This window comes from Xiphophorus maculatus, chromosome 4, assembly GCF_002775205.1.
Source record: "Xiphophorus maculatus strain JP 163 A chromosome 4, X_maculatus-5.0-male, whole genome shotgun sequence".
NCBI classification, from domain to species: Eukaryota; Metazoa; Chordata; class Actinopteri; order Cyprinodontiformes; family Poeciliidae; genus Xiphophorus; species Xiphophorus maculatus.
This window is the reverse complement of record NC_036446.1, coordinates 24,964,662-24,989,576: the sequence shown is the minus strand read 5'-3', so window position 1 is coordinate 24,989,576 and position 24,915 is coordinate 24,964,662. Positions and strand designations below refer to the sequence as shown.

The 24,915-nt window shown below is 38.9% G+C and overlaps 2 protein-coding genes across 2 annotated transcripts; one reads left to right on the top strand and one right to left on the bottom strand.

The window, feature by feature from the left end:
* Positions 1-1,164: 1,164 nt before the first annotated feature.
* On the top strand, positions 1,165-7,462 carry LOC102223374 (retinaldehyde-binding protein 1-like). Its single transcript, XM_005799796.2, has 8 exons — positions 1,165-1,207; positions 2,009-2,049; positions 2,286-2,414; positions 2,491-2,695; positions 5,079-5,257; positions 5,344-5,502; positions 6,505-6,615; positions 6,708-7,462. The coding sequence occupies exons 2-8, from the start codon at positions 2,041-2,043 to the stop codon at positions 6,852-6,854; spliced, it is 939 nt and encodes a 312-aa protein (XP_005799853.1). The 5' UTR covers positions 1,165-1,207; positions 2,009-2,040; the 3' UTR covers positions 6,855-7,462.
* A 582-nt stretch (positions 7,463-8,044) lies between these two features.
* Positions 8,045-23,598, bottom strand: LOC102234606 (monoacylglycerol lipase ABHD2-A-like). Its single transcript, XM_005799756.3, has 12 exons — positions 23,370-23,598; positions 21,592-21,688; positions 21,147-21,181; positions 20,747-20,962; positions 17,373-17,548; positions 15,482-15,649; positions 14,848-15,031; positions 14,253-14,345; positions 13,878-13,979; positions 13,726-13,795; positions 13,550-13,634; positions 8,045-11,433 (listed from the first exon to the last, which is right to left on the bottom strand). The coding sequence occupies exons 4-12, from the start codon at positions 20,953-20,955 to the stop codon at positions 11,225-11,227; spliced, it is 1,296 nt and encodes a 431-aa protein (XP_005799813.1). The 5' UTR covers positions 20,956-20,962; positions 21,147-21,181; positions 21,592-21,688; positions 23,370-23,598; the 3' UTR covers positions 8,045-11,224.
* Between the last annotated feature and the right edge of the window lie 1,317 nt (positions 23,599-24,915).

Here is a 24,915-nt window from a genome sequence, read left to right as displayed (position 1 = left end):
TTATTTTCAGCTGAAAACAGAAAAGGTCTACTGCAAACTAAAACTCCCAAAGTGAGTAATTTTTTAAATCCTTGTTGCTGCGGCTAGCGGCTGGTACTTCAGAGGCCAGGGAGTCTGATGCTGTGCGATCATGGGAAAGTAATCCATAATCTGGGACAGAAAACAAGAGCTGCCCCCTGTTACCCCTTCCCACATCTGAGAAGGACTGCAAGGAATGTGCACAGAAATGCTTTATGGGAAATTAAAAGCATAATTTCTGCATAGTGGGTCATCTTGTTCACATGACGGCCAAACGGGCCCAGAAGAGTTGAGACAGAACCCGGGCTTCGCATCACATGTGCTGGTTGGCTTCCAGACTTACACGGTGGAGAGAGAGAAAAAAAACAACACATTTTATATGATGCTTAGGAGGAAGTGTTACAGTCAATGTATAAATCATGTTGAACTAAACCAATGTGCTCAGTTGTATAGACATATTCGAGTGATTCTTGAGAAGAGGGTCCTATGGATAAAGCACAAAATTGTAATAAAATAAACACAAAATATAATATTTTTTCAAATATCTGACTAATTTAACCTGGGCCATGTGAGCACAACAGTGTATGTTTTCTTGGTGTCTGCTGAATATTTTTTATTTTAAACTCTGTAGGTGGATGGTGTCTGTAAAATCCCTTGTCCTGGAATGAAATGAGAATCTTGTCATCAGATTGTACCGTCTTTGTAGACATTGTGTCTAAGTATGCAGTTTTGTGCTTTATTCTCGCCTTTATTCTGTGTTTTCAAAATTAAAACACTTAAATAACGGTATGTCATGTAAAATTGGAATAAGCAAGCAAAAAGTAAGGGACTAAAAACCACAGAGTGACAAAATAGCAGCAAGAAAGCAAAACTATAGACGGTTTACAGATCATCTGGGGAAATAAGAATCAGATTAGAAAATTACAAAATAAAGTAATAGTAAAACAAAAAAGGTGGCAAACAAATGAGTACAAACAAATTGAAAGATTGGAAAGTGGTAGAAATTCAAATCATAACCCAGCATCTTCTCCTTCTCGGGCTGCATCATATTGATTAGCTACTCGCTGTAATCTGTCCAGATTAATCCGTCTCTAAGTGGCGTTTTCAGGAACTCCCACCCCTCTGGCCGTCCTCTCCCTGCTCCTGTCCTCTGCCACTCTCTGTGGGATTCTCATCCTGTTTGCACAAGGTAAGGCTGCTCAGATTTCTTTATTTTTTTTTTGTAAAACAACAGACTAAAGCAGATCAGCAGATACAGACAAATGTTGCAAAAGAGTTGTTTAATGTTATTTATTGATAAAAAAAAAAAAGGAATACTTCTACGCAAATTTAATGTCTGAAAAAGGCAGGCGGGGCTTCTCCTAGGAAATAAATATGTAATTTATTTGCAATTCATATTTGTTTGATACTTGAGGTTGCAATGATATTTAAAAACTATAGAAATACGTGTGAAAGGAGAGGCGATGCGGAGCATTATTGTAAAGATCCTGGTTTCAGCTGTACAGAATATATATGTGTTTTTTAAGATGACTTTAATCATCTTTTATCAACCTTAAACAACACAGGTGCCACCATAGTCACAGTTGTATGTATTTTATAATAAAGGTGTATTACTGAGTTTTTTACTCTTTTAAAAAAATTAAAACATCCATTTATTCATCAATCCACAGGGAAAAACAGAATAAATTATGGATCTTTGTTCAAATGTGTACAGTTAAGATTCGCTAGAGCCAAGACTAATATTTCTGAATATCCATGAAAGAAATGTTTTGTGTTGCCAAGTCATTCGAAAGTGTGTTGTTGAGTTAAAAACATTCTCTAAGAAAACATTTTGCTTCATCTGTTTGTGTTGTCGTAGAGTTTAGTCTTTGGTTCTGGGGTGGATCAGTGAGGAGATTGATTCATCTGTGACCAATTTTTGTTTTTTTTTAAAGAAAAGAAAAGCTTCGGACTCTGACTCTGTCTCTGCCTATTCTTCTGTTTTTTGCAGTGACAGTGTTGGCGCTGTGAGACGCTGCGACCATGGCTGCTGTAAGTTTAACTACTTTACACGCCTCAGTACTGCTGCTTGTCTTTACCAATAACCAGGCTCTGTTCAACGTTTGAAAAGCATTTCTTTTTGAACGTCTGACTCCTCGTGCTTGCTGCTGCTTGTGTGAAATGGACCCCACAGATGTTCTTCAGCTTAGGGTGGTCTAGTTTGAGTAGTCGCTGTTGGTTTTAATCCGAAGGTGTTAATCTAAAGCAGCAGACTCTTGTTGGTGCAGACTGGAACTTTCCGTATGGTGTCCGAGGAGGAGCAGGCCATGAGGTCAAAGCTGGAGCACCTGACAGTGAAGGACCACGGGCCGGTGTTTGGGCCGTGCCACAAACTTCCTGGCCACACTGTCCAAAAGGTAAAACATCTGAAGTGAGGCTGCTGATTTATTTTTTTTAAAAATTACATTTTGAGTGTTGTTTTATTTTTTTAAGGCGAAGGATGAGCTGCATGAGACGAATGAAAGACGAGGGTCATCCCTGAAAGATCTGCGGCTCATGATGAAGGAGAGGGCGTCAGAGGGAGACGACCTGGCCAAACTGGTGCTGGACCGCTTCGGGGACAAACCGGACTCGCTGCTGGTCCGCTTCCTCCGAGCACGAAAGTTTGACGTCACCAGAGCCCATGAGCTCATGAAGGGTGAGAGACGGAGACAGCAACAATCTGCTGGGCTATTCGCTGCAGTGGTTGAAAGCAAAAGCCATAGCTCTCTTTCTTCACTGTCTCACATTACATCAGACTGAACTTTTTCTTATAAAACATAGGATAAAGAGAGACATTTTCCAGGCTTTCTTCAAAGTCAGAAGTTTGTGCACTCTTACGTTATTATATCTTTAAAGATAAGCGATTTTGGAAACTTCTGACTTTATTTCACAGCATTGAAGCTAAATTAAGCCAAACCTGTACGCGCATCTCGCTTTCGTCAAAAATCCAAAGAAATCATTAAAGGAAAACATTGTGGACCTTAAAAATTCATGTTTGTTTGTTTGTTTGAATTCCGGATATATCTAATCTAGTATCTCATCCAGTGTGAAGACGGTGGCTGAAGCCATCTTAACACAGAGAAATCAGCTCTGTGTGGAGACGGGCTGAAAGAAGGAGGCCATTCCTCTAAAAAGACTAAATTCAGTTTGCAAACACACTCGGGGAAAAATAAAAAATAAGAATTTTTGAACTCGTGTTCTGTGTTTTGCTGGTCTAGCATCCTGACTGCGAAATACAGAAGTGGAAGCGTAATGTGGTGCCAGGGTTTTGGGTCTAGTGCACTTCACAAAATAGATGATGCTATGATAAAAGACTATTATGTGAAAAAAGTGAAGCGGCATCTCAAAAAATTAGCCAAAAGGTCAAAGGGTTAGTTCAGGTTTTGAAAATATGAGGATCTGTGAGGTAATTATAAAATCCGTAGTGGAAAGACAGACAAATGTTTTGTTCTTTATCTGACTTTAACTATTTAATGCCGCTCAAACAGGCCGTTGTTACATTTCCTGCCTTTTGGTTCGGCTGAACGACATCTGCGTTCCTACGTAAAGATACGATGGTTGAATCTTCCGGTTGATTCACTCCTCAGACTCAGCAGTGCCCCCTAGTGCTGCAAAGAACAGAGTAAACCCTTGGATTTTGCATCAGCAGTGAAATAAGTATATTCGAGTGCACGGTCTCAGTGTTGTTTGGAAATTATCCATATATAGGCTCACCATCAGTCGATCAACGAAAGAAGTAGATGATGCAGATTGAAGCAATGCATGACTGTCCAGTTAGCTTCCCACCACTCCCAGTATGTACTCACTTTTCAAAAAAGCTAGTAGTAATACATAGTGTATGATTACCAATGATAACTTCACACGACCTCGATTTAAGTTGGGTGCAACTTCTGAATTTGAAGAACGTAATAAACCAGCTAATTAGACAGAACTTTTCCAAAAGTAAGAAAAGAAAAAAATGTTGTATTTCTCTATCTACAGTGGATGTAAATAACTGGATTCAGCTGTATATGATTTAGTTCAGCTCCCGCATGTAACTTTCAAAAGCTTCAGTAATTAAGTCTGTCTTTTGTTTCCTCGTTTTATGCCTTTCTCAAACAGTGGGTCACATATTCATTAGTTGGGTCCCCTGACAAAGCCCTCCTTTGTGTCCAAATTGGACAACAAGTTGATTCTGCTTGCTGGCCCTCAGTGATGTGCTGGGAACCGCGGCGTGCCTGAGCTGAGCGGGAAATGTTGGAGATCAGACAAGATGATAAAGCAGAAGACACTTTGATTCGACAGGAGGACGCCCTCTGGTTCAGATCCATGCACTTAAAAACACACTCAGACTCTTCCACTGTGCAATCCTTTCTATGATCACATTTTTATAATTTTGTTTTAGTTTAGCCACAGGTTTTAAGACTTCTACCCCAAAACAACACATAGAAATGAAAGAAACACAAAATCACATTAGTGAACAATTGGGGTTTGTTTGGATGAGAGCAAGTTGTGAACAGCGAGCTTTCTCTGCAGGCTTAGTTACCTAAACAAATAGATTTCTGTTGATAATTGGTGCCTCAATAAAAAACAGTATTGGCTATGAGACAGTATTGTTTTTGTGTCAGGTTCTAAGCACCAAAAGTTAAAAAAAAATAGCTTTTTTTTTTGTCAGTTTTATTGTGCAAGTAGTGTCCAGGCTGCACACTATGAATTGCTGATTTATCATTATTGCAAGTTCTCTTTTCCATTTTGGGTTGAAATTAGTCATTTATTTCCTGGAAGGCTTTGTCTATGACTTGTGAAGTAATCTATACTCCGTCTGCATGTTTGTGCCGCTGAAAATGCATTTTGAAGCCGGAAACAAAGAATTATATGGAATGGAAGTCAATGGCACAAAAAGGGTGTATATTAGTTCAAAAGCCAAATTTTTTTTTTAAAAATTTGGCAGTCAGAGTTCTATAAAAGATCATTTATTTAATAAATAAATAAAACACATAAGGATGCAGCAGGGGTGAAAACCTTTGGTCCGTACTTTCTGTGCTGGGTGTCTCCTCCAGGCTATGTGCGCTTCAGGAAGGATTATCCCGAGTTGTTTGAGAACCTCACCCCCGAGGCGGTCCGCAGCACCATCGAGGCAGGCTACCCAGTGGTTCTGCCCAGCAGAGACAAATATGGCCATGTGGTTCTGCTCTTCAACATCGACAGCTGGGACCTGGAGGAGATCACCTTTGATGAGGTGGCTGCATGGACACACCTCCCTCTCACAGGAACCTCCTGCAAGAACTCAGGAGCTTGAAGCAAACTCTTTGCAATGTGTTGCAGGTGCTGAGAGCATATTGCGTGATCCTGGAGAAGCTGCTTGAAAATGAGGAGACTCAGATCAACGGATTTGTCCTGATTGAGAACTTTAAAGGCTTCACCATGCAGCATGCCTCGGGAATAAAGACCGCTGAGCTCAAAAAGATGGTGGACATGCTGCAGGTCAGAACACACCTAGAGGGGGGAGGAATGATCCTATGGAACAAAAAAGTGTCTCTTTTTATTCACATGCTTCTAATTTATGTCCCTCTTTAGCCAAGAGGCCCTCTGGTGGAGAATTTAAGTACCACAAGAAGCAAGTAGCAAAAATAGTCTTTGAGTTCAAATTCCAAAATATTAGAAATAATAAAAAAGATGGTTTATACTAAATACTTCCAGCCGCACGCTGATTGACAACAACCTTTTGTTCCCAAGAACAAAAGAAATCCCCTACAGTCCTTGAACATTTCATGTAAGATCTCTGCAAAGGGAGAAATCACATATCAGAGCGTAAATGTCTCATTTATTTACCAGAATGACATATTTAGCAGCTAAATATGTATCTGTTTACAATCTGGTAGGAAATCACAAACACTTGTATCTTGTAAAAAAAAAAATCAACAATGCATCATAAGGGAGAGAGGCTTTTTTTTTTTTTTTTTTTACATTCTAACATTGAAGATATTTAGTCTCGCCAAATGTGGAACCAAAGAAAATGAGTATCTGCAGCATTATCACTTGGGTGGGAGTGAAACAAAATGAGTTGGTTGAGTAAAATAAAGCAACATTCTCAAATACAGTGGAAAAAATATCAAATGTCAATAAATGTGGTGAAAATATGAATATCAATGAGAAACTCTGGAGATGCAGGTCACTTGTTTTTGGTGGATTTTCATGATTTAATTACTTTTTTCATTTTTTAAGTTCAATTACATTTACATTTACTGAAATAAGTACATTTCAATTAGGCACTGACATTTTGTCTTAGATGTAAGTTATTAGTAAATAATACTGTTTATTTTTATTTGGGTATTTTGTGCAAACCATCCAATAAGAAGCATGATTTTCAAAGCCTATATTGCTCTTTGACTGCTGCTGTCAGCCTTTAAAGGGCCGAAGCCATCGTAGAGTTTGACCTGAAAGCTGTGTGTCAGCTGTCTGCCTGCGTTGTGCGTTTCTCTGCAGGACTCCTTTCCTGCGCGCTTCAAGGCAGTCCATGTTATCCACCAGCCCTGGTACTTCACCACGACCTACAACGTGGTCAAACCCTTCATGAAGGCCAAGCTGCTGGAAAGGGTACGAACAAAGACACACAAACCTGCTCTTTATTCAGTGGGTTTACTAAATTCGTTTAAGGATTGTTTAATACTTCCCTTGATGCTCCACAGGTCTTTGTTCACGGTGAAGAGCTGGAAGGCTACTTTAAAGAATTTGATGCAGACATCCTGCCGTCAGATTTCGATGGAAAAGCCCCAGTGGCCGACTATCAAGGCATCGCAACCCAACTCTTTGGCTCCGAAGACACTGCTCTCTGAAAGAACATTCCCACGTTTTTTAACTGAAGCATATGAGAGCATAAAAGGAGCAGAGGTCAGTCTGCAGATAAGATTAATGTATAAATAGAGGGGAAATGACGCCTAGATATCATAGAGAATAATTCCTACGTTTTGTTTATACTGCAAGGCACCGATATTATATGTTGTTGAGTGGGGGAAGGAACGCTGCATGGTGGCGTTATGGTTCAAACAATCAGATAAATTTGGTTTGATTTTGTCTGCCTTAAATGTCAGATGCATAAGGCTAACCCTGGGTAAAATGAATCCTGAGTGCAGAAGTTGCCGTCTTTCAGATTTTTGTGCTTTACAATAATCAGTTGGACTTTATGAATATTATTCCTAATAACAAGGGAGTGGATTTGCCTTAGATCAGTGTGGTGCCTTCAGAAAATTTCCATTTATCAGCAGCCATGTTTTCACTTAAGCAAACTTCTTTCCTCCTCTGTTGTTTTTTCTTGCATTGAGCTGGAAAAAAAATATTTGCTCCAAGACACGTCAGTAGTTCTGTAAATGTTAGGTTGTTTAAATCTGCTAACCTCATATTTCATTTAACTTGAGTGTAGCAATAAACCCAGTTTACACCAAAAGAGTTTTTTTTCTTTATTATTTTGCCATTAACCATGTTTAGTCTATCCTCACCCACATTAATGAGCCACTTTTCTTCCCCATGCGTCACCTCAGGCTAAATTTCTACCATGAGTTTTTTGACTGGAACTACTGTACTTCTACTAAATGTAGTAAATACAGAAATGCATACGTTTCTCCTAAAGATACGATAAGTGGAATCTGAATGAGTTTAGTTTCCTGGAATTCAAAATCAAATTCCTGGACTTTTTTTATGCTCTTAGAAAGAAATATTTGTGAAGCTTAATACAGTTTTACTCTTTTTTTACAGAAGATAACCATAGCTCTCATTAGCACTGTAATAAATTATACCATTCCACAATTAATCATATCAGTAACTCAATTATTCAACTCTGAAAATACTTTTTTCAATGAATGATCACTGCTTTATAAAAACCTCATGGTTTAATTATTTCTCAGTCCTTTGATCCACTTTCCTCAGACTTAGGGTTTTTTATTTTCTTCTTTCTGAAACATTAAGCTAAGTGTGTTAGACCTCATTTCACACAATATGCTGAGGAAACAAAATGAAAGGAGAATCTTTCTTCATTTGAGAAAATAATTTATTTAAGAACACAATAACCATGTTTCCTCACAATTAGATCACACACTCCACTGGTTTTCTTTTTAAAAAACCAAAACAAAATAGCCAGTGTCCAGTCTTAGAGTACACCGTGTTGTGTGACTGTGCAGGTCCCTTCAAGCTGTCACCACACTACTTATACCATACTCAAAAAAAAAAAAACTAAATTAAAGCTGCATAAAGATACCTGTATGTTTTTACCCATGTGTTTTAGGCTGACTGACTTTTTAATAAAGAAAGAAAGGAAAAGTGTTTAAAGGAACACAATGAGCAACCATCATACAGCCTAGCGATTGTTTGTGTTTTTATATATTTAAAGCAATCGGGGATAAATGATGTGTTTGTTTGCAAGCAAGTAAATATGAGTGCAGAATCCTGACTCCTGAAGCACTGGCGTTAGGATAAATATCTTACATCAGAACTTTTTAGATTTCACAACTTATTACAAAATTACCCCGATGTGTACGGCATGTTTGGTATAATAGTTTTGCCCCTTTTAAAATCTCAATAGTGTCAAAAAAAGAAAAAAACATCCCTGACTGGTTATTGCCATGATATTTATATTACTGGTCCCTTTAAAAAAAATAATAAAGTCCATCTAATTCACCTTTTTCTGTTCTTAAATTTTTGGTAATTGACGATCAGAGGTATTGAAATGACACAGTATTCTCCCATTTACACAAGACGCAAACTCTGCTGCGTTTACCAAGCAACTAACAAAAGAAAAAGTGACAAAATGGAAATACAAAATACAAAACAAGAAAAATAATATACACAAAAAGATCTAAATAATACATCCAAGCATGTAGTTTTGTGCAAAGTTGGAGAGAGGCCTTAAAAAGAATACCAAATGGCTTTTAGTGCAGAATCTGGGTTAGTGCTGGTGACGACCCTTCAGTGAGCCTGAAGAACCCCAAAATAACGTCTGCTTAGTAAGAAACGAGAGCTGTGGACAGGTGAAACCATGCAGCAAGACTGTGGGTGGATGAGAAGACGACAGGTATGAAAGTCTGGGAGTTGTAGTTACATCTCCCTGACAGCAGATGGCAACAGTGCCATTAGAGGCGAAGAACAACTGATGTGGCTGAGTACACATTAGAAAAAGTAAAGATATTGGAGATTTGTCTAGTTGAATACGTTCCGATTCTGGTCAATCTCTCTTTCAATTTTCTCCTCACTGAAAGTTGGGTCTGATCATCATAGTGGTGAGATTACTATCTGGAATTTATAACATCTGTTCTGAGTATATATACTTTGTGGAAATGTATAGACTTACAGATGAGCTTAGCGCTTAATCACAGCCAATTTTAGTCAAGACTATTAAAGCAATGAAGAGAAAAAGCTAAACTACACACTGTCTACAGAGAATTAAAAAGTTAAAGGCTCAAAATATAAACTTTTTTTTTTAACCATACGTGTTATTCTAGCAGCTCAGTTAGTTTACCTGAGTAAATAAAATGAAGTTCGGCATGGACCGGTTTTGATTCTTACAGCTTAACAAAAGGCACTGTTGTCATTCACATCATCATTTCAAACCACCCATGTGTCTCATCGTCACAGTGTTCAGCAGCAGCTTTTCAACCACAGGGTTCCCAGTCTGGATGAAGCGCTGACAGAAGCTTCCTGAGCCCTTACAACAAGGTTTGTGTTAACTTTGAACACAGATCCTGGTTGTGACAGATCCACACGTCCCAGCACTTACAATTTGATTTTGACATCGTGCTGTGGCGCTTCCAACACTTTAAACACAGTATGGTGGTGGAAAGAAAACATAAATAAATACAATAAGCTCTTAAATACGTCGGCTGAAAGAAAAAAAAAATACTCAAAAAGAACTGAAAGCTATTTTCCTTCTGACAAGCAGCCTCCTTCACCTGAATATACATACAGGGCAATCGCAATCCAATAAAGTAAAAGGTTGGTTCAGCCTGGGTATCTTTAGCCCTCCTACTCACCAAACCTCACAGCTCACAGAAGTAAAAAAAACAAACAAAAAACAACAACAAAACTTCTGCACCTCATTGGATCAGTTTGTGTTTTTCTACATCGTTTGGTCGTAATCAGAGGACCAAGTCCGACTGCTGAACCTGCAGCTGATCAAAGGTAACAGGAAGTAAGAGGGCTCAAGAGACACTTTCTGGGGAGCAAAGTGAGTCATGTAACCGCCTGTTATCATCCCTTTAACTCTTCATATTTGTCAAAGGACAGCTAAACCGTTACTAAACGCAATACTCACACATCCGCAAAACATCGTGGCATTCGGGGTGCAAAGTACACTGAATTAAAGTGGTAGAATGTGCGTGAGGGAATGTGGGTTTCTTCTCATCTTGTGGTTTGCTCCCGGTCATGTTTGCAGAGAAAACGCTAAAGTTCGATTTTAAACAACAAACATGAGCAGCCGGAGGCTGTTATGAGCTGCAAGTGATGCAGAAAAATCCCAGGGTAATTCTATTTTTTTTTTTTTTTCTACTGCGCAACAAACAATAGGTCATCGGAAAAAAAAAACAACAGCCCATGAAAGGATAATTTGCTTAAAACAAAAAAGACTCTACGTCCCATCATTGGTGACCCAGACACATGCAGATGTACTCTTAACATCTCCCAGCTCACACACACTACAAATACAGCAGACTAGGCTCTATGGGCTTGGCGGTGATAAGCAGTGAGCTTCTTATGGGTGCAGTAAATAGGCACCGGCAGTCGCACTGACCTTACTTTCTATGACTTCTTATGTGCTTGTTTCTCATTGGTTAAAACCCCCCACCTATGTCATACTGGCATTTCTTTCCAATTAAAGTCAGCTAAACTTTGATCTTTTATTATATTTGGTCTATGCATCCATTAACCCGAGCGTCACCGCTGTTTGTATGGAGAGTGACAAAAGGTTCCAGCTCTGAAGTGAAGGCAGTTTGTTTCTTTTTCTGTGGTTGTTATTGTTGTCCACACCATGTAAGGTGATGGTGGGTTCAAATGGGTGTAAAAGGCGTGTGTGTGTGTCTGGAAGTGGTGAGTAGCACCAGAGGAGAAGGCAGAGACAAAGAGCAGTTTAAAGTGTCTCCTCAGTGCCGTGTTGGAACCGTGGCGCTGCAAAGTGTGAGATGTTTAAATCAAGAATGAGAAAGAGAGAGAGAGTTACAGAGGCTTAGGCTTTTGCCTCTACGCAGGAGCTCCCGGTGAGGTGGGTGGCTTGGCAGGGCGCTTTCTGTTTCTCCCACTGGCACATGGCGTTGGCGTAGCCCACGATCACTTTGTCCATCCAGGTGAGGGGCTGAGGGAAAAGCACGTCGCCCTCGAAGAAGCCCAGGTGGCCTCCGTGAAGCGTCAGGGCGAAGATCACGTTCGGCTTCTTTGCTAGAGGACGACACAGAGAAGACGTTAAGACCTCTACGTGTTTCATCACCACCATCGGGGACGATTCTATGTCTCTGACTGAAAGCGCAGCCATGTTTGCCCTGTGTTCAGCTTGAATAGAAATTGTATTACAGAACAGCCAGCACACTTTTTGTCTTGAAGCAATTTTTTAAATAAACCAGCTAAGAAGGTTTGCCTTGACTAACAGGTCTCGCAGGCTGTCGATTTCGGACGTTTGTTTGGTTTTCACAATACACCATTGGACACCTCTACCTGTCCATCTTCAACAAACAAATGGGTCAAGAGTTGTGTTGTGTAGACTTCTGTAGATTTTTTTTTTTTTTTTTTAACAAGAGCAGGGTGTTTATTGACATTACTAAATCAAGTTTATTGAAGTCATTTGATAGTAAATAAAAAATTGGACTAAGCAAATTAATACAAGTACACAGAAAGGTTAGGGTACTCTACAACTAAACGTTTAAAATGGAATAAATTAATAAAATGTCCTCTTCTGCATAAGACTTAGATAGAAACTCTGTCATGAATAATCCCATTGTAAGACTAGCGTTTTAAATGGAAGACATCTTAAAAGTACATGCTTCTCACATAGAAGTTTGTGTGTTTGTCTTTTTCTAATAAGAATCCATGAATCCATCAAGGTTATTCTTGATATGTTCACAATTTGGGGTAAATGATGTAAATGTTAGTGGCAGGTTGCTCTCCATAAAGAGGGAGTTTCTCCTAAGGTGGTTATTTCGATTTTATTACATTCTATCAATACCAAACAGTGTTTTCATGCTAGCTTTATATGTTCAGACATATATTTAAAGTATCCCTTATGCACACTCTGAAACAACCATTAATCTCTTTCTGTTAGTTGCAGAGAGATGCAGCTGTTGACAACCGGCCAGAGTGGTCTCATGAAAAGAGCTGGACTGGTTTTCTTTCATTCTTCTGACCTTATCTGGGTTAGTGGGGTAGCATGCTGTGGATGAATAGTGATTAAGATCCCACTGGGCTTTCACCACTCAGCGTGACAGTTGCTGAGCGACTCGTGGACAAACACACGCTCTCTCCAAGACCTTCAACACACCGGCTCACCAGACACCGCGTCACAGGTGGGTACAACATGCTCTGGAGAACAGCTCACGGTTTTAAAAAAAGAAGAACTGAACATATGGGCATGTTGTTCCCGACCAGTATTGCTGGTCAACCTCTACCCGCTAGCTGTGAGTCAGAAACACTTTCACATCTATGGGCAAACACCAGATATTCCACTTGCCTCTGAGTTTAAAGAGCAACTCCTCTCGGTAAATGCAGGAGTCCATGTCAGGACTCCTGCATGGAGAATTTTCCATTTCTAAAATACTCAAGAATTTGGTAATGGTAAATATAGAACAGACTAAACAAAATGAAAGTTGATGGAAAGTACAGCCAGTCAGTCTTTACGTCAAGAATGACTACACATCAGAAACCATTACTTAGACTGGATGCTCCACCCTGGCCCTCCCAACAAATGTGGAGCTGCAAAAATGTTTCTTTAAAAACTTATTTAAGGAATCAACAGCAGCCGTCTGTCAGACAGGCCCAACACGTTCTGTGAATTTAAAATGGCTTGAGGACAACATAGTGCCACACTTTGTGACTTCGCCGTCGTTCACCTTGATACTGCCATGATTTGTTCGTCTGGAGCTACCAAATAAACCTCAGCACGCAACTGCTTAACTAGAGAAAGGTCTAATCTAATTTGTACTTAGAAATGAAAATAATTTGTCTGCAGATAATGAATTATTATATCGATTTCAATATTCCACATTGCCAGTGTAACTGAGACCAATTATAGAAGATATATTTACTTGACTGGATGACTTGCAGCCGTAACGACTTCAACTCTTTTAAGAAGGCTTTTCACAAAGTTCAGTACCGTATGTAAGTGATAGTGATGTTGGACGAGAAAAATTGTCTCAGTCTCTACTTTAATTTATCATAAAGGTGTTTTTAAATCAGTTTAAGGTGAGAACTCAACCCAATAGATTCAGAACATCCATGGCCGTTCATCCATGTCTTCATGGACTTTAGCTTATGTTGTAGTGGACTATAGTTAGCTGAAAGTTACCTGCTAATGTGCGAGGGATAGCAAGCAGCGAGTCATGAACCAGAGGATCGTCTGCAGCGTTTACCAGCAGCAGTGGCACATCCACCTGTAGGTTATAGCACAAATTTCCACACATAAAACACAAATACAAAAACAGACAGAAGGGAAAATCAGGGAATTACTGGAGCGGTTCTTACATTGTGGATATAATGTACACAGCTCTCCTTTTCATAGTACTCTTTGAGAGAGCTGTAGCCGTGGAACTTTCTGTTGAAACACGAAAAGAAACGAGCGTCACAACAAGACACCCAGTAACGTCCCTGAACAGGAAGTAAGCTGTTATCCACACCTCATGATGTTGTCGTCAATCTGCGTGAGGGATGTTGCTATGTACAGTCGATTGAGATCTGCTTCAAACTTTTTCAGTAAGCTTTCCCCAAACAGACTGTGCCTGTAGTTTAAAAGGTGAAAAAACAATTTCATTGCGAGTCAAGATGGATATATTTTGTACTTCTACTTACTATCAAATTTCTAAATCACATCCACTAGGAATTGGCATTATTACAATGAGTTGTATCCAAAAGGCTTAACCAGAGTTTTAAAAAGGCACAAACCTTAAATAGTTCATGTCATAACAACACAGTACCAGTTATTTGCTGGTATGAGATTACCAGCAAATAACTTTTCAGTACAGAGAAAAGTGAATATACTGCAGCTACCACACCTGTGTGACAGGATAATTTTCTTCATGTTGTCTGCCATGAGGAAATTGTAGAACCGTCTGAACTGATCCCACTGTAGGAATGTTTCCTGAGCCCTAAGAGAAAATGAGAAATATGTAGCAATTAGGTCTGAAGAGGCATTGAAAAATAATAAATGTAAACGTCCTTTTTCAAGACGTGAGCACACAAAGAACAAATACCCAGCGTCCTCAGTACTTAGAGCATATTCACAGTGTATGTTTTGATAACACTGAACCCATCCACACTAAAAGCAGCTGAAACTGCAGAGCATGAACTGTTCCGGTTCTGTGGTTCTTTTGGTGTGCATGGTTGACCACAGAAACAGCTCAAGTCAAGAAACGTGTCAGAGATGAACTTCAGGATGAAAGAATGTACTAATTATGATGATCATGATGATGATCGGAGATTTGACAGATTAAACAGCTGACTACATGCCTGCACATGTGACTATATTATGCAAGCTTCTGTGTTATTCTTGAAATCATCCTGGACCTGGGAATGTGGAAGTACTGGTGTTTCAAAATGGCTTTGATGAAACAATTCATTTAGTCAGCAGACAAGAGGACTGAGACCCACCTGAGAGCGCTGTAGCCCTGACAGACGCTCACGCAGCACAGCACTCGCTCCTGGTTCACCCTGTTCTCACCCAGGAACTTGCAAACGATGTTCCCACCCAGACTGAAGCCCACAACGATCAGCTGGGTCTGAGGATATGCCCTCTTAATGTAGCCAACCATTGCTGCAAACTCCCAAGTGCACCCTGGAAGAGAGCGACTATAGAGTTACTGATCAATAAATGCGGCCACGCTTCAGCAGCGAACCACATTATTTTCTGCTCAGCACTTCTAGCTCAAGGTGCCCTTAGCTCAAGGTACCACACTTATATTCTCTGAACAAATGTATTTAATTTCTATTTCTGCACTTGCAGGAATCTATTTCTTTTTTCACATACTGCTCTTGAGTTACATGTTTTAGCTTCAAATAATGTACCAATAATGGCATGAAGTGTAGCACATATCTAAATACGAACAAGTCTTTGATATGAGAAAGGACTAAAAATGATAAAGCAATGTTATTGTTCTTCAGAATTTAATTTCTGACCCAAAATAAGAGGAGTGGTTAAGACCAAACAATAAAAAATAGAAAATCTGATTCCTCTCAGGGTTTAACATCACAAATAAGTAGACTGTAAGAAGCTCTTCGTTCTCACCATAAGTGAACATGCGTGGAGACGTGAGCTCGATGTTGGGAAGAGCACCCAGGTGGTTCAGCACGGCACACCTGTATCCGTCTTTCTGGGCGTAGTCCACGAAGGTCCGGATGTAGTGCTTCTCGCTATGGTTACCAATACCAGGGCATATCACCATGGTGATGTCGTCTGGTGAAATGGGTAAACGGGTCGAAGAAAGATATGTGCAAGTGAGAGAAATGTAAGCAATGAAAAGAAAGGAGAGTGTGGCGCCCTCCAAGCAAAAGGTCATCACTGTAAATCAGTAGAGCAAAACTCTGCAGCCAGTCCAAGTGTATGGTTGGTTTGTCAAATACAGCTTTTATTTCAAATGACTATAACATTTAGACCAAATGAAGAAGAAACTTTCACAAATACCTAGTAGTATCTGAGAAATCTCAGAAAATTGACGTGGTGCACATGAATCCCTCAAAGAAACAAAGCCACCATTAACACGGCCTTCATCAAAGTGAGATTATGTTGGATTTAAAGATGAATAACACTCAAAACCCTGAAGGAAAATCCAATTTGCATGAGTGGGTTCTGATAAAATAAGTTTATCTCATTGTTCTTAGTATCACACGTCAAGATCGTTTTGTTTTCTTCTTCTTAGATGGAGTCTACAAGTTACTACAAGTTATCCACAACACAATACTTCAAATAATTTACAACATTTCCTCAACGCAAGTCTTTGTCCCAGTTGGGCTGACCACTCTAGTTGTAATTAAGGAGTAACTTTGAAAGGAACAACAAAACAGGGTAAACCTCAGGAAGATCAGTGCAGTTCCATCGTCCAGGATAGACAAACACTCAATAGGTGTGGCATGAAAAAACTAGACAGAAGTAGCAGCAGTAGAATTACAGTTTAAACAGATGTGATTGCAGTTCGTTGGCATGAGGTAAAATTTCTGAGCTTTTCTTGTGTCATTGTCATGTGCCAGCATCAAATAAGCTTAAAATTAGGGGTGTACCGATAAATCTACCATGATTTCCTTAATTTTGGGTAATTGGCCGATACAAGTGAAATCAATCTTATTTACCTTCGCATCCCACTTCAACCCACTGTTATCAACTTTGTGACTTTGTTGTTATATTTAATGACTTCTCAGACAAAAAAAAGTAGAGGATTGGCCAAAATCAAAATAGGAAGTTCTGTCTTTTTAAAGATTGTGATTGGCCAGAAAACTGCAATCGGTGCACCCCAAATTATAATCAAGAAAAAGTAGGTGACTGTGGCACTGTTTAATTTAAAATAAATCATTGGAGCATGCAAGAAAGTGTGTGTGTAATTTTAATTGTTGTAGTTTTGTGTATTTATTTTGGATATTTAAAAGGTCTACCAGCTCCAGTGTCAAATGGTCATTCGAATTTAAAGTTTATTGATCTTTGAGAATGTGGCGTTCTTGCATTATTATGCCATTACCATTATATTACTTGAAAATAGTCTCAAAACAACATTATTTTTCGTTTATCACAATAACTACTGGCACAATTTATCGTCCAGAAAAACACTGTTACCGTGACAGGCCTAACCAGGAACATCTCTGATCTGCAGCTACAACAAGTATTTGCTTGTGATAATCTTTGCTAAGGGAGGATAAACTATTTATTACATCCAAAGGTTGACTTGGTAGCATCAACCCTTTGGCTGTGTTCAGCATTAACAAGTCATAATCAGTATTTCGGATTACCACTGTATTTTTCTCTCATTGAGAAATAAATTATAAAAAAAATCACATTGTATGTTGAATTATTATAGAAAATCCCACCCAAACAAATTCAAGAGTTCACCTATTTTTTCTTGCCAAATATCGATAAAAAAAAACTTAAAAATATTATTTCCTAAAATCAGATCTTGATGATAATGCATCACCTCCTGTTTGATGGTCCCCCAGAGGCTCAAAGAGGTCAAAGGTTGCCGTGGCTCCATCCTGCATGGGCAAATACTTCCTGATTCCACAAGGGTGAGGCGAGCTCACCCGACCCAGTTTACCATACAGCGCCGTTTGGAGGTGACCGCTTTTACCCCACAGCAATGGCGGGATGTACCTGAAAAAAAAAAAAACAACAAACAGTGGACAATTTGATCTGATATGGAAACATGAGCCCTCCCTAATGTGCTGCAAATGAAGCAAGAAGACAGCATGCTGGGTAATGACAGACATGAACCTCAAAAAAGATCCCAAGTCATTTTCCTATTGCAGAGTCTTACAGACAGCTGTTGAAGCCAATCATCCATGTTTCATGTTAGTTTGTTGCCATGTTATGCTATGTTGTGTTTGGCATGCTAAATGGCACTCACGTAGGTGTTATTGTAGGAGTGAAACACTTACATAACACTACTTTTAGCGTTTTGTGTATATTCATGAATCACCATCTTACTCCAACTTCAAAAATTATTACAATTTTCACATTCAGTCCTTAAAGATGTTTCCCTTTTAGCTATCAAATCACTGTTCGCTTTAGCATACAACTCAATAAATTTCAATAAAATTAGAGGATTTATATCAGTATTTTTTTTTTTAAAAAGGAAGTCAAAGTATTCATATTTATTGCACACTAGATTTAGTGATACATGTCAAATGAATCTATCCCAAATTGTTGAATAGAACAGTTTAATTTTCTACCACATTTTTGTTCTTCCACTCAACTTTCAGTCAGTGACCACCTGCTGCATGACTGTCGTCAGTCTTTTCCATGGTGGAGCAGACCCTTACATAACATAAGATTTAATTTAATATTATTTTAAAAGGAAACACAAACCTGGTGTAATTGATGCTGTAGTTGAGAAATTGAATTTGGAGTTTCCATTAGCTATAAGCCAAATTCATCAAATTAAGTAGGAAAAAACACTTGAAACATATCATTATGATGTTAATGCAGCTATACATGTTATGTATTAATCATTTGATGTAAAACCATTTATCCAACAGGTCCTTAATGTCTCAAAAGTTTAATCAAAGACAGATTCATATCCGTTTGGAAACAATTGCTTGCAGACAATCTGCTACAAGAGTCAAAAGCGATCTGTTCTCACTTAATCTGTCACAAAAAGTCCATAACGGATGCTCTGAATGTCACAGAGGCCAGTTAGCAATCTGAGAGGCGATGAGACGAGGCATAGAGTTACAGCACTGTGAAGGTAAAGTAGCGCTGCACTTTGGTCAAAATGCATACAGCATATCCACCATAACTCAGGTGGCTGCATGGCGTGAAGGGTTTGGTAAGATCAGCAGTTACACAAGCCCTTCCACCTTGTACTTGTTCCACTCTGACTGTGACAATAACTCGGCCCAGAAAAGATGTTGCATAAGACAGGACCACTCCCAGCCTGCTGATAATGTAATTACTGCCACCAATGCTCTGCAACTGCAGTTAAAGATTATCTTCACTTTCCGAAAGATTCTGAGCTAGACTGTGGACGGACAGACGACCTCGTTTGCCCTCCCGTTGACAGAGAGATGTGCAGTCAGATTAGCAGAGATTACCAGTAGAAAACATTCTGTGTGGAATGTGGAAATAACACAGATATGAACCCGTTGTGACTCAAGCTGCCCAGATTGAAAGGCTATTTTTCAGTTTAAAGGAAGGACCGACTGAATCAGTCTGTTTCGATGCATGGGCCTCCTAGAACCGAACGAGTCACCTTCACATACAGAGAATGAGCCAGTGTCCTTCACAGCTGTTGGGTAACAGATATGTCACTGTGGTTTTGGGAGACAAACATCTGAAGCTAAGCAAGAGGCAAACTTCCCCAATTCAGTAAAAACAAAAGAAAAAAGAAACATCAAAGAGGAAAGACTTGAATTACAGAATATTTTTTTTTACCTTCAATAACATTCAGGTAATATTAGGAAAGAAAGCAACGTATAAATGTAGTATAAATGCTGCTATGATGATATGTTTTGTGATTACGTGTGTTTTAATACCTCCTCTCTTACGTTTCCACTATAATTTCACAAACACTTTCCATGAGCTTAAGGAAATTCAATTCAGCTGTATATCAGGTATGGGCATCAAGGCCAGCGAGAGTCTATCCGACTGACCGAATATATTATTTATTTGCAAGGAGAGAGTTAATTAATGTTACTTGAAATATTATATCCTACTAAATATTGCATTTGTGCTCCTGTACACATTGATCTTGCAATGATGGCTATATTGTGAAACTAGTACACATGATTTCTCTAAGGAACTAGTAAGTTCATTTCCTTTTTTTAATTCAACAACTTGTAGGTGCACTTTTAGCTGCGTTAGACAACATTTTTGCTTTAATGTCAAAGACAAAACCATCTGCAAAATCGTTGATATCCCCCAATTCAAATAAATTATTCCTCACCGTGAGGCATCAGACAAAACAAATATTCCTTAAAGTCTTTAGGAAAAACTCACAGCAGTTAATAAAATAATTATTTGTATTGTGTGTCTGGATAAATACATTCTCAAACAGAGGCAAACAAAAATCCTGATGACTCTGTTAACCTTACATCACCCCTTCATTCCTCTCTCTGGGGAATCGATCTGTTACACAACAACACGGACGGGCATTATGAGACAGAAACGGGACTTTGTAACATAAACCAGAAGGACAAGTTTCAGGATACTGGCAAACTCTCTGAACAAAGGACCTACAGACTGTGTTTCAGGCAAAATATGGCCATTCAGGAGGAAATGATAACAGACTGGACTCAAGTGTAAACAATGCTGATGCCTTATGACTCACTGACCCCATAGCAGAACGGCAAAGAGCTGAGCAACAGTCGGTTATATAAGCAGATACTCCTGTGTGCTTAAAGAGGATCCCCTTGTTGATGCCAAAGTTCCCACTGAGCTTTAAAAAAGCAGGGCAAATTCAGATGGAATAAGTTAGGAAGAGAAATTTTGTTTTATTTGAGCAATGGAAAGTTAAGCTTTTAATAAATTCCAGGTCTGCTGGAAGAGCAGAAACATTTCCTCGGACCAACGCTTTGCATCAGATAAGTTTAGTTTGTCATAAATTTAAATGTCTACACAGTGCATTGAGCTGGTCTATTTATGAACCCAATATACTATCAGAATTAACCCCAAAACATGGCCCAATGCTTTAAATTAAATAATGTTGGAGCAACATCTCTGGTGCAGACAGGCAGCATAGACATGGTTGGGACAGGCGCCACGCAAAGTGCTACCTACGCCACACCGCCAGATCGCCAAAAAGCAGCACCGTTTCCCTGGAAACGCCCACATTGACCGACTCAAAACACTCACTCTTTGGACAGCTGAGAGCAGGACTTGAGCAGGAAGCGGTTGAGTGCCGTGTCCTGGTAGGTGAGGTCCGGTGCTGCGGTGGAACTCTTCAGATTCAAGCAGCGGACGATGATGTAGAGCACCGTGGCAACGGCCGCCAGCTTCACACCGTCAAACATGGCCGGCATCTCCGGGGAGATGGTGTGCAGGTCCGACTCGTGGGCGCTCATGATTACGCTGAAAAACCAAAACGGAGGCATGTATGACGCTTATCATTCTCTGTAGCGTAAAATCCAGCAAGAAGGTCATTTGCGTACACAGTAAATGATCTACTAGTGAGGCTGGAGCTTATAGTGAATCAATTAGAGATAAGATTAAGAAAAGAAATCCATCAAACATGTGTTAATTATCTCAGACTAACCTTGATACAAGTGCTTGTGCCGGTCAGGAAAAGATCTACAAGAAAACACAGTGAGGGTATCTCAGTAAGATAAGATTTAGTAATCAACTATGATTACATTAATCTCCACCAAAACGTCAACTAGTCACAGAGAAGACAAAGGAGCTGGCTCTACTTGGCAAACCCCCTGCCCAAAAAACATGCAGCACAAAGACAGAAGATTGACACCAACGTCCTGTGTGGTTTACCTTAATACACGATCAAAGTATAAACAGTCATCTGAGCTGTTTATAGGAAAAGAAAACAACAGGAACTGCAAAAAGTACAAAAATACCACAGAAGAGAAGGAAGTTGCGGTGCAGCACACAAACCAGTGACAGGAACTGGCAGTCACTATCATTGTTGCTGAGAGTAATTTAGTAAGAGGACAAAAAAATTCAATGCTGAAAAAAGTTACTTTACTTACAGTTTACACTAAAATTTCTCTCCAGTGAAATTTGACTTGGAGGTTGAAAAAGTTTGAAGAGTCGACGTCCCTTCAACTCACAGTGATGCGGTCATACCTAGGAAGAAAACTCATTTCAATTATTTCTAAACAAATAAATAACTCCTATGCAAAATCAAGAAACGCCAAAGTTCATTCTGACTTTTGATCCATTTAATGGTATTTATTTTGTGCATTTTTGAGCAGCAACGTCAGCTTAAACCCATTTCTTACATACAACACTTCACATAACCTCAGTCAGCCTTGGTCTCGTAGAGGTAATGGGTTTACACTCAGCTCTAATCACTGGTGGTGCCAGAATTAACCATAACCATAACCAATACGAAATTTGTTTAATTAAATAACCACATGAAAACCTAAACTAAGAAACTGCTTTACAGTTTATTTCCATTTTTTTTCAGTGATAATAATTCAGGTACATTCAAATTCATTACCACAGTGATTTCCTTACTTGACACCTTTTTTATTTTAGGATAATATTACCCATAATATGTTTTACCTGTAATATGGCAACAGTAAGCACAAGAATGCTCTATTTTTAAATCTCGATTTTTGAAAGTATGTCTGTTCTGAATCAATTTCAATTAGATTTAACACAGCTACAACTTGTCAAAATGCAACAATCACTCAGCGTGATATCAGACATGGCCATGACACTCTCTGATCGGTAATCAGCAGATTAAATTCTGAAAAAACTTATTGTTTTTTATTCCTTAAAAGGGAATCTCAACAAGGCCTGCCACTATTTCTGATCATTAAAGGCATTAACCCACTGAACTTTTTATTATTTATTTGAATTTACTGAAACAGAAATGGGAAGGAGTTTGCAATCCCCTCACCGATTCCTTAACTTTCTGTTATACTGAAAACTACAACCTCTCTCCAAGGACCTGCAGTAAATTTTCCCCCATTGGAGATTATATTCCTTAAAACTTTAAGAACAAAAGCCAGACCTCAGGGAACACCAGAAACCAGTGCTGGCCAGTAAAGGTCTAACTGGAGCATGCATGATGAGCTTGTTGTGACATTGTTGTATTTTCATATTGATAATAAATCAATCTTGATTTTCATGGCTTACTTCTTATTATGCATTCTATTTGTATTACGCCATACACTATTTGGAGTTATTTAGAGATTCCAATTAATTAATAAATATTTAAGAATAGAGGAACAGCTACATAAAAATGTAAGAAGTATTTGAATGGGAGAAGAGGGAGAGCAGCTTTAGAGGATAATAAAACACAAATAAATTAATAAGAAAATAAGAACAAGTGGTGTGGGTTATAAAGTTTAATGAGTCGTAAATTGCACTTTGCATCAGCTTCTGAGAAGCTGCTCTTTGCTCGGCTCTTCCTCGTTTGTCACGACTCTGATAGTGGGATCACCCAGCAGGTTTCCCATTAATCATCCATACACCACGGCAGATATGTTAGAAAGTTAACAGAACTGCAAATCAGTAATTTGTTGAAAATAAGTAAGTCTAGCTGCACCTTCCAGCCATGCTGTTGTGTTAGCTTCCCAACCACACCAAGTATTTGTTTTTTCCCCCGTAGCAACTTCACACCCTTAGTGACCGCGGCCCGATCCGCTCTACATTTTCCTTAAACCGTAGTTTTAACGTGTGCACAGCAATTAACGGTACAAATCCCGACTATGATCAAGTTTTATAATGAAAGGTTAAACACAGCAGCCTCACTTAGCAGTCCACCAGGAGCAAAAGCATCCTCTGTTTCACTCACCTCCGCTGGGGGGGAAATGGGTTGACTCCTCGCTGCTTATGGCGGCAGGCTGTTAAACCGTCAGCGGCCTTCTTATATGCTTGTGGTGTCTGAAGCACAGCAGTCTGATGCGTACCATGCCCACTGGTGAAAGGAGAACAAAACGGTAAAAGAAAAACAGGGCTAGACACGCCAGCTGAAGTAGCGTAACGCCACAGCTCTGACAGCCCACTTCCTAGAACAATCTGCTCATTTGCATATCCGAGCTCTCATTGGCTCACGCGTACAGGTGACGTAACACAACTGATGTTACGGGTTTTTAAAGATACCTTCTAAACACTGGAGTTACTTTTGTCAGTTTGTCAGAGGCTGGCAAGGATTTCTTCTGTAACAAATGCTGCTGCTGCTAAAGGTAAAATATCTAAATTCGTGTTTCGAGTATTTTTTTCTTTGCGTTTGATAAACGTGCGATACAATTTGCAGCACGTGTGGGAAACGTGAGTTTTGACGCCGTTACATAAGTTTGCACCTTCGCCTAATTTGCATATGTAGCGTTTATTATCAGTTACTCTTGTTAATGTGACATTAAGAGCGAGTCCTCAGTGGGTGTTTAGAGTAGATTTCACTGTACATCTTACACGGCAACGTCAAAATGTTACTTTGGTTATTATTTTTCACTCACGGTATTGTAGTTGTATAAGGTTTAATGTTGCTTTTTTTTATTATTTAATTTAATTGTGTGTATTTTTGAGATCATATAACATCTTAATATTTATTTTGGGGAATAAGTCTATTTATTTGACAGAAGTCAGTGTTGCAACTTCGACATAACATCCACATGATGGCGACAGAGTTGAACAAGTGGCTTACGTTGAAGTTTAAGTTTCAGATTTTACTTTATTTTTATTGAATCAGCAACTTTTTTTTCTAAAAGAACATAACACATAAATTTCCCAGCAAGGAGTATAAATTCTGAAAAATCTGTTCTCATTGACATTTTAAATAATAATAATAATAATAATAATAATAATAATAATAATAATAATAATAATAATAATAATAATAATAAATAAATAAATAAAATAAACCCATCAACAATCAGTTGGAAAATCTTAATTGGCATTACTGCATGCCGGATTAATTGGCATTCTAATGGACAATTTATTATTGGTGATTTGCTCCGAATCAGTGGGAATGCTGCATTGTCTATGATTCATATGACAGACCAAGCAATAAATGACCTCAGGTAGGTTAATTAAGGCTAGCCTGAGCACATAACGTCACATCCAAAATACACATCTCAAAATGCATACTTTTAAAACAAATAGATGCAATTTGGGGGAAACATTTGATAGTTATTTATTTTAATGTAGATAATTTAGTGATTTCTTCTGATGTCAGTGTTCCAGTCTCATTCAATCCTCTCTTATCCTGCAAATAAATGTCAATAAATGAGTTTGAGCTGGTGGGTGCGGTCTCAACCAGAACCCGGCTCCTAGATCAAATTTTGCTAAGGGCTCTGCACATATAAAATGTCAATAAGTACTACTTGCACAGTTTTACTTAA

Bases quoted from the DNA above. Each gene is read 5' to 3' on its own strand.
- LOC102223374 (XM_005799796.2), top strand. The intron at 2,415-2,490 runs GTAAAACATCTG...TATTTTTTTAAG, and splicing joins CTGGCCACACTGTCCAAAAG to GCGAAGGATGAGCTGCATGA. The intron at 5,258-5,343 runs GTGGCTGCATGG...AATGTGTTGCAG, and splicing joins AGGAGATCACCTTTGATGAG to GTGCTGAGAGCATATTGCGT.
- LOC102234606 (XM_005799756.3), bottom strand. From the start codon at position 20,955: ATGAGCGCCCACGAGTCGGACCTGCACACCATCTCCCCGGAGATGCCG. The intron at 13,980-14,252 runs GTGTGGTAGCTG...TTTAAACTACAG, and splicing joins AAAATTATCCTGTCACACAG to GCACAGTCTGTTTGGGGAAA. The intron at 13,635-13,725 runs GTAAGAACCGCT...TATAACCTACAG, and splicing joins GTGTACATTATATCCACAAT to GTGGATGTGCCACTGCTGCT.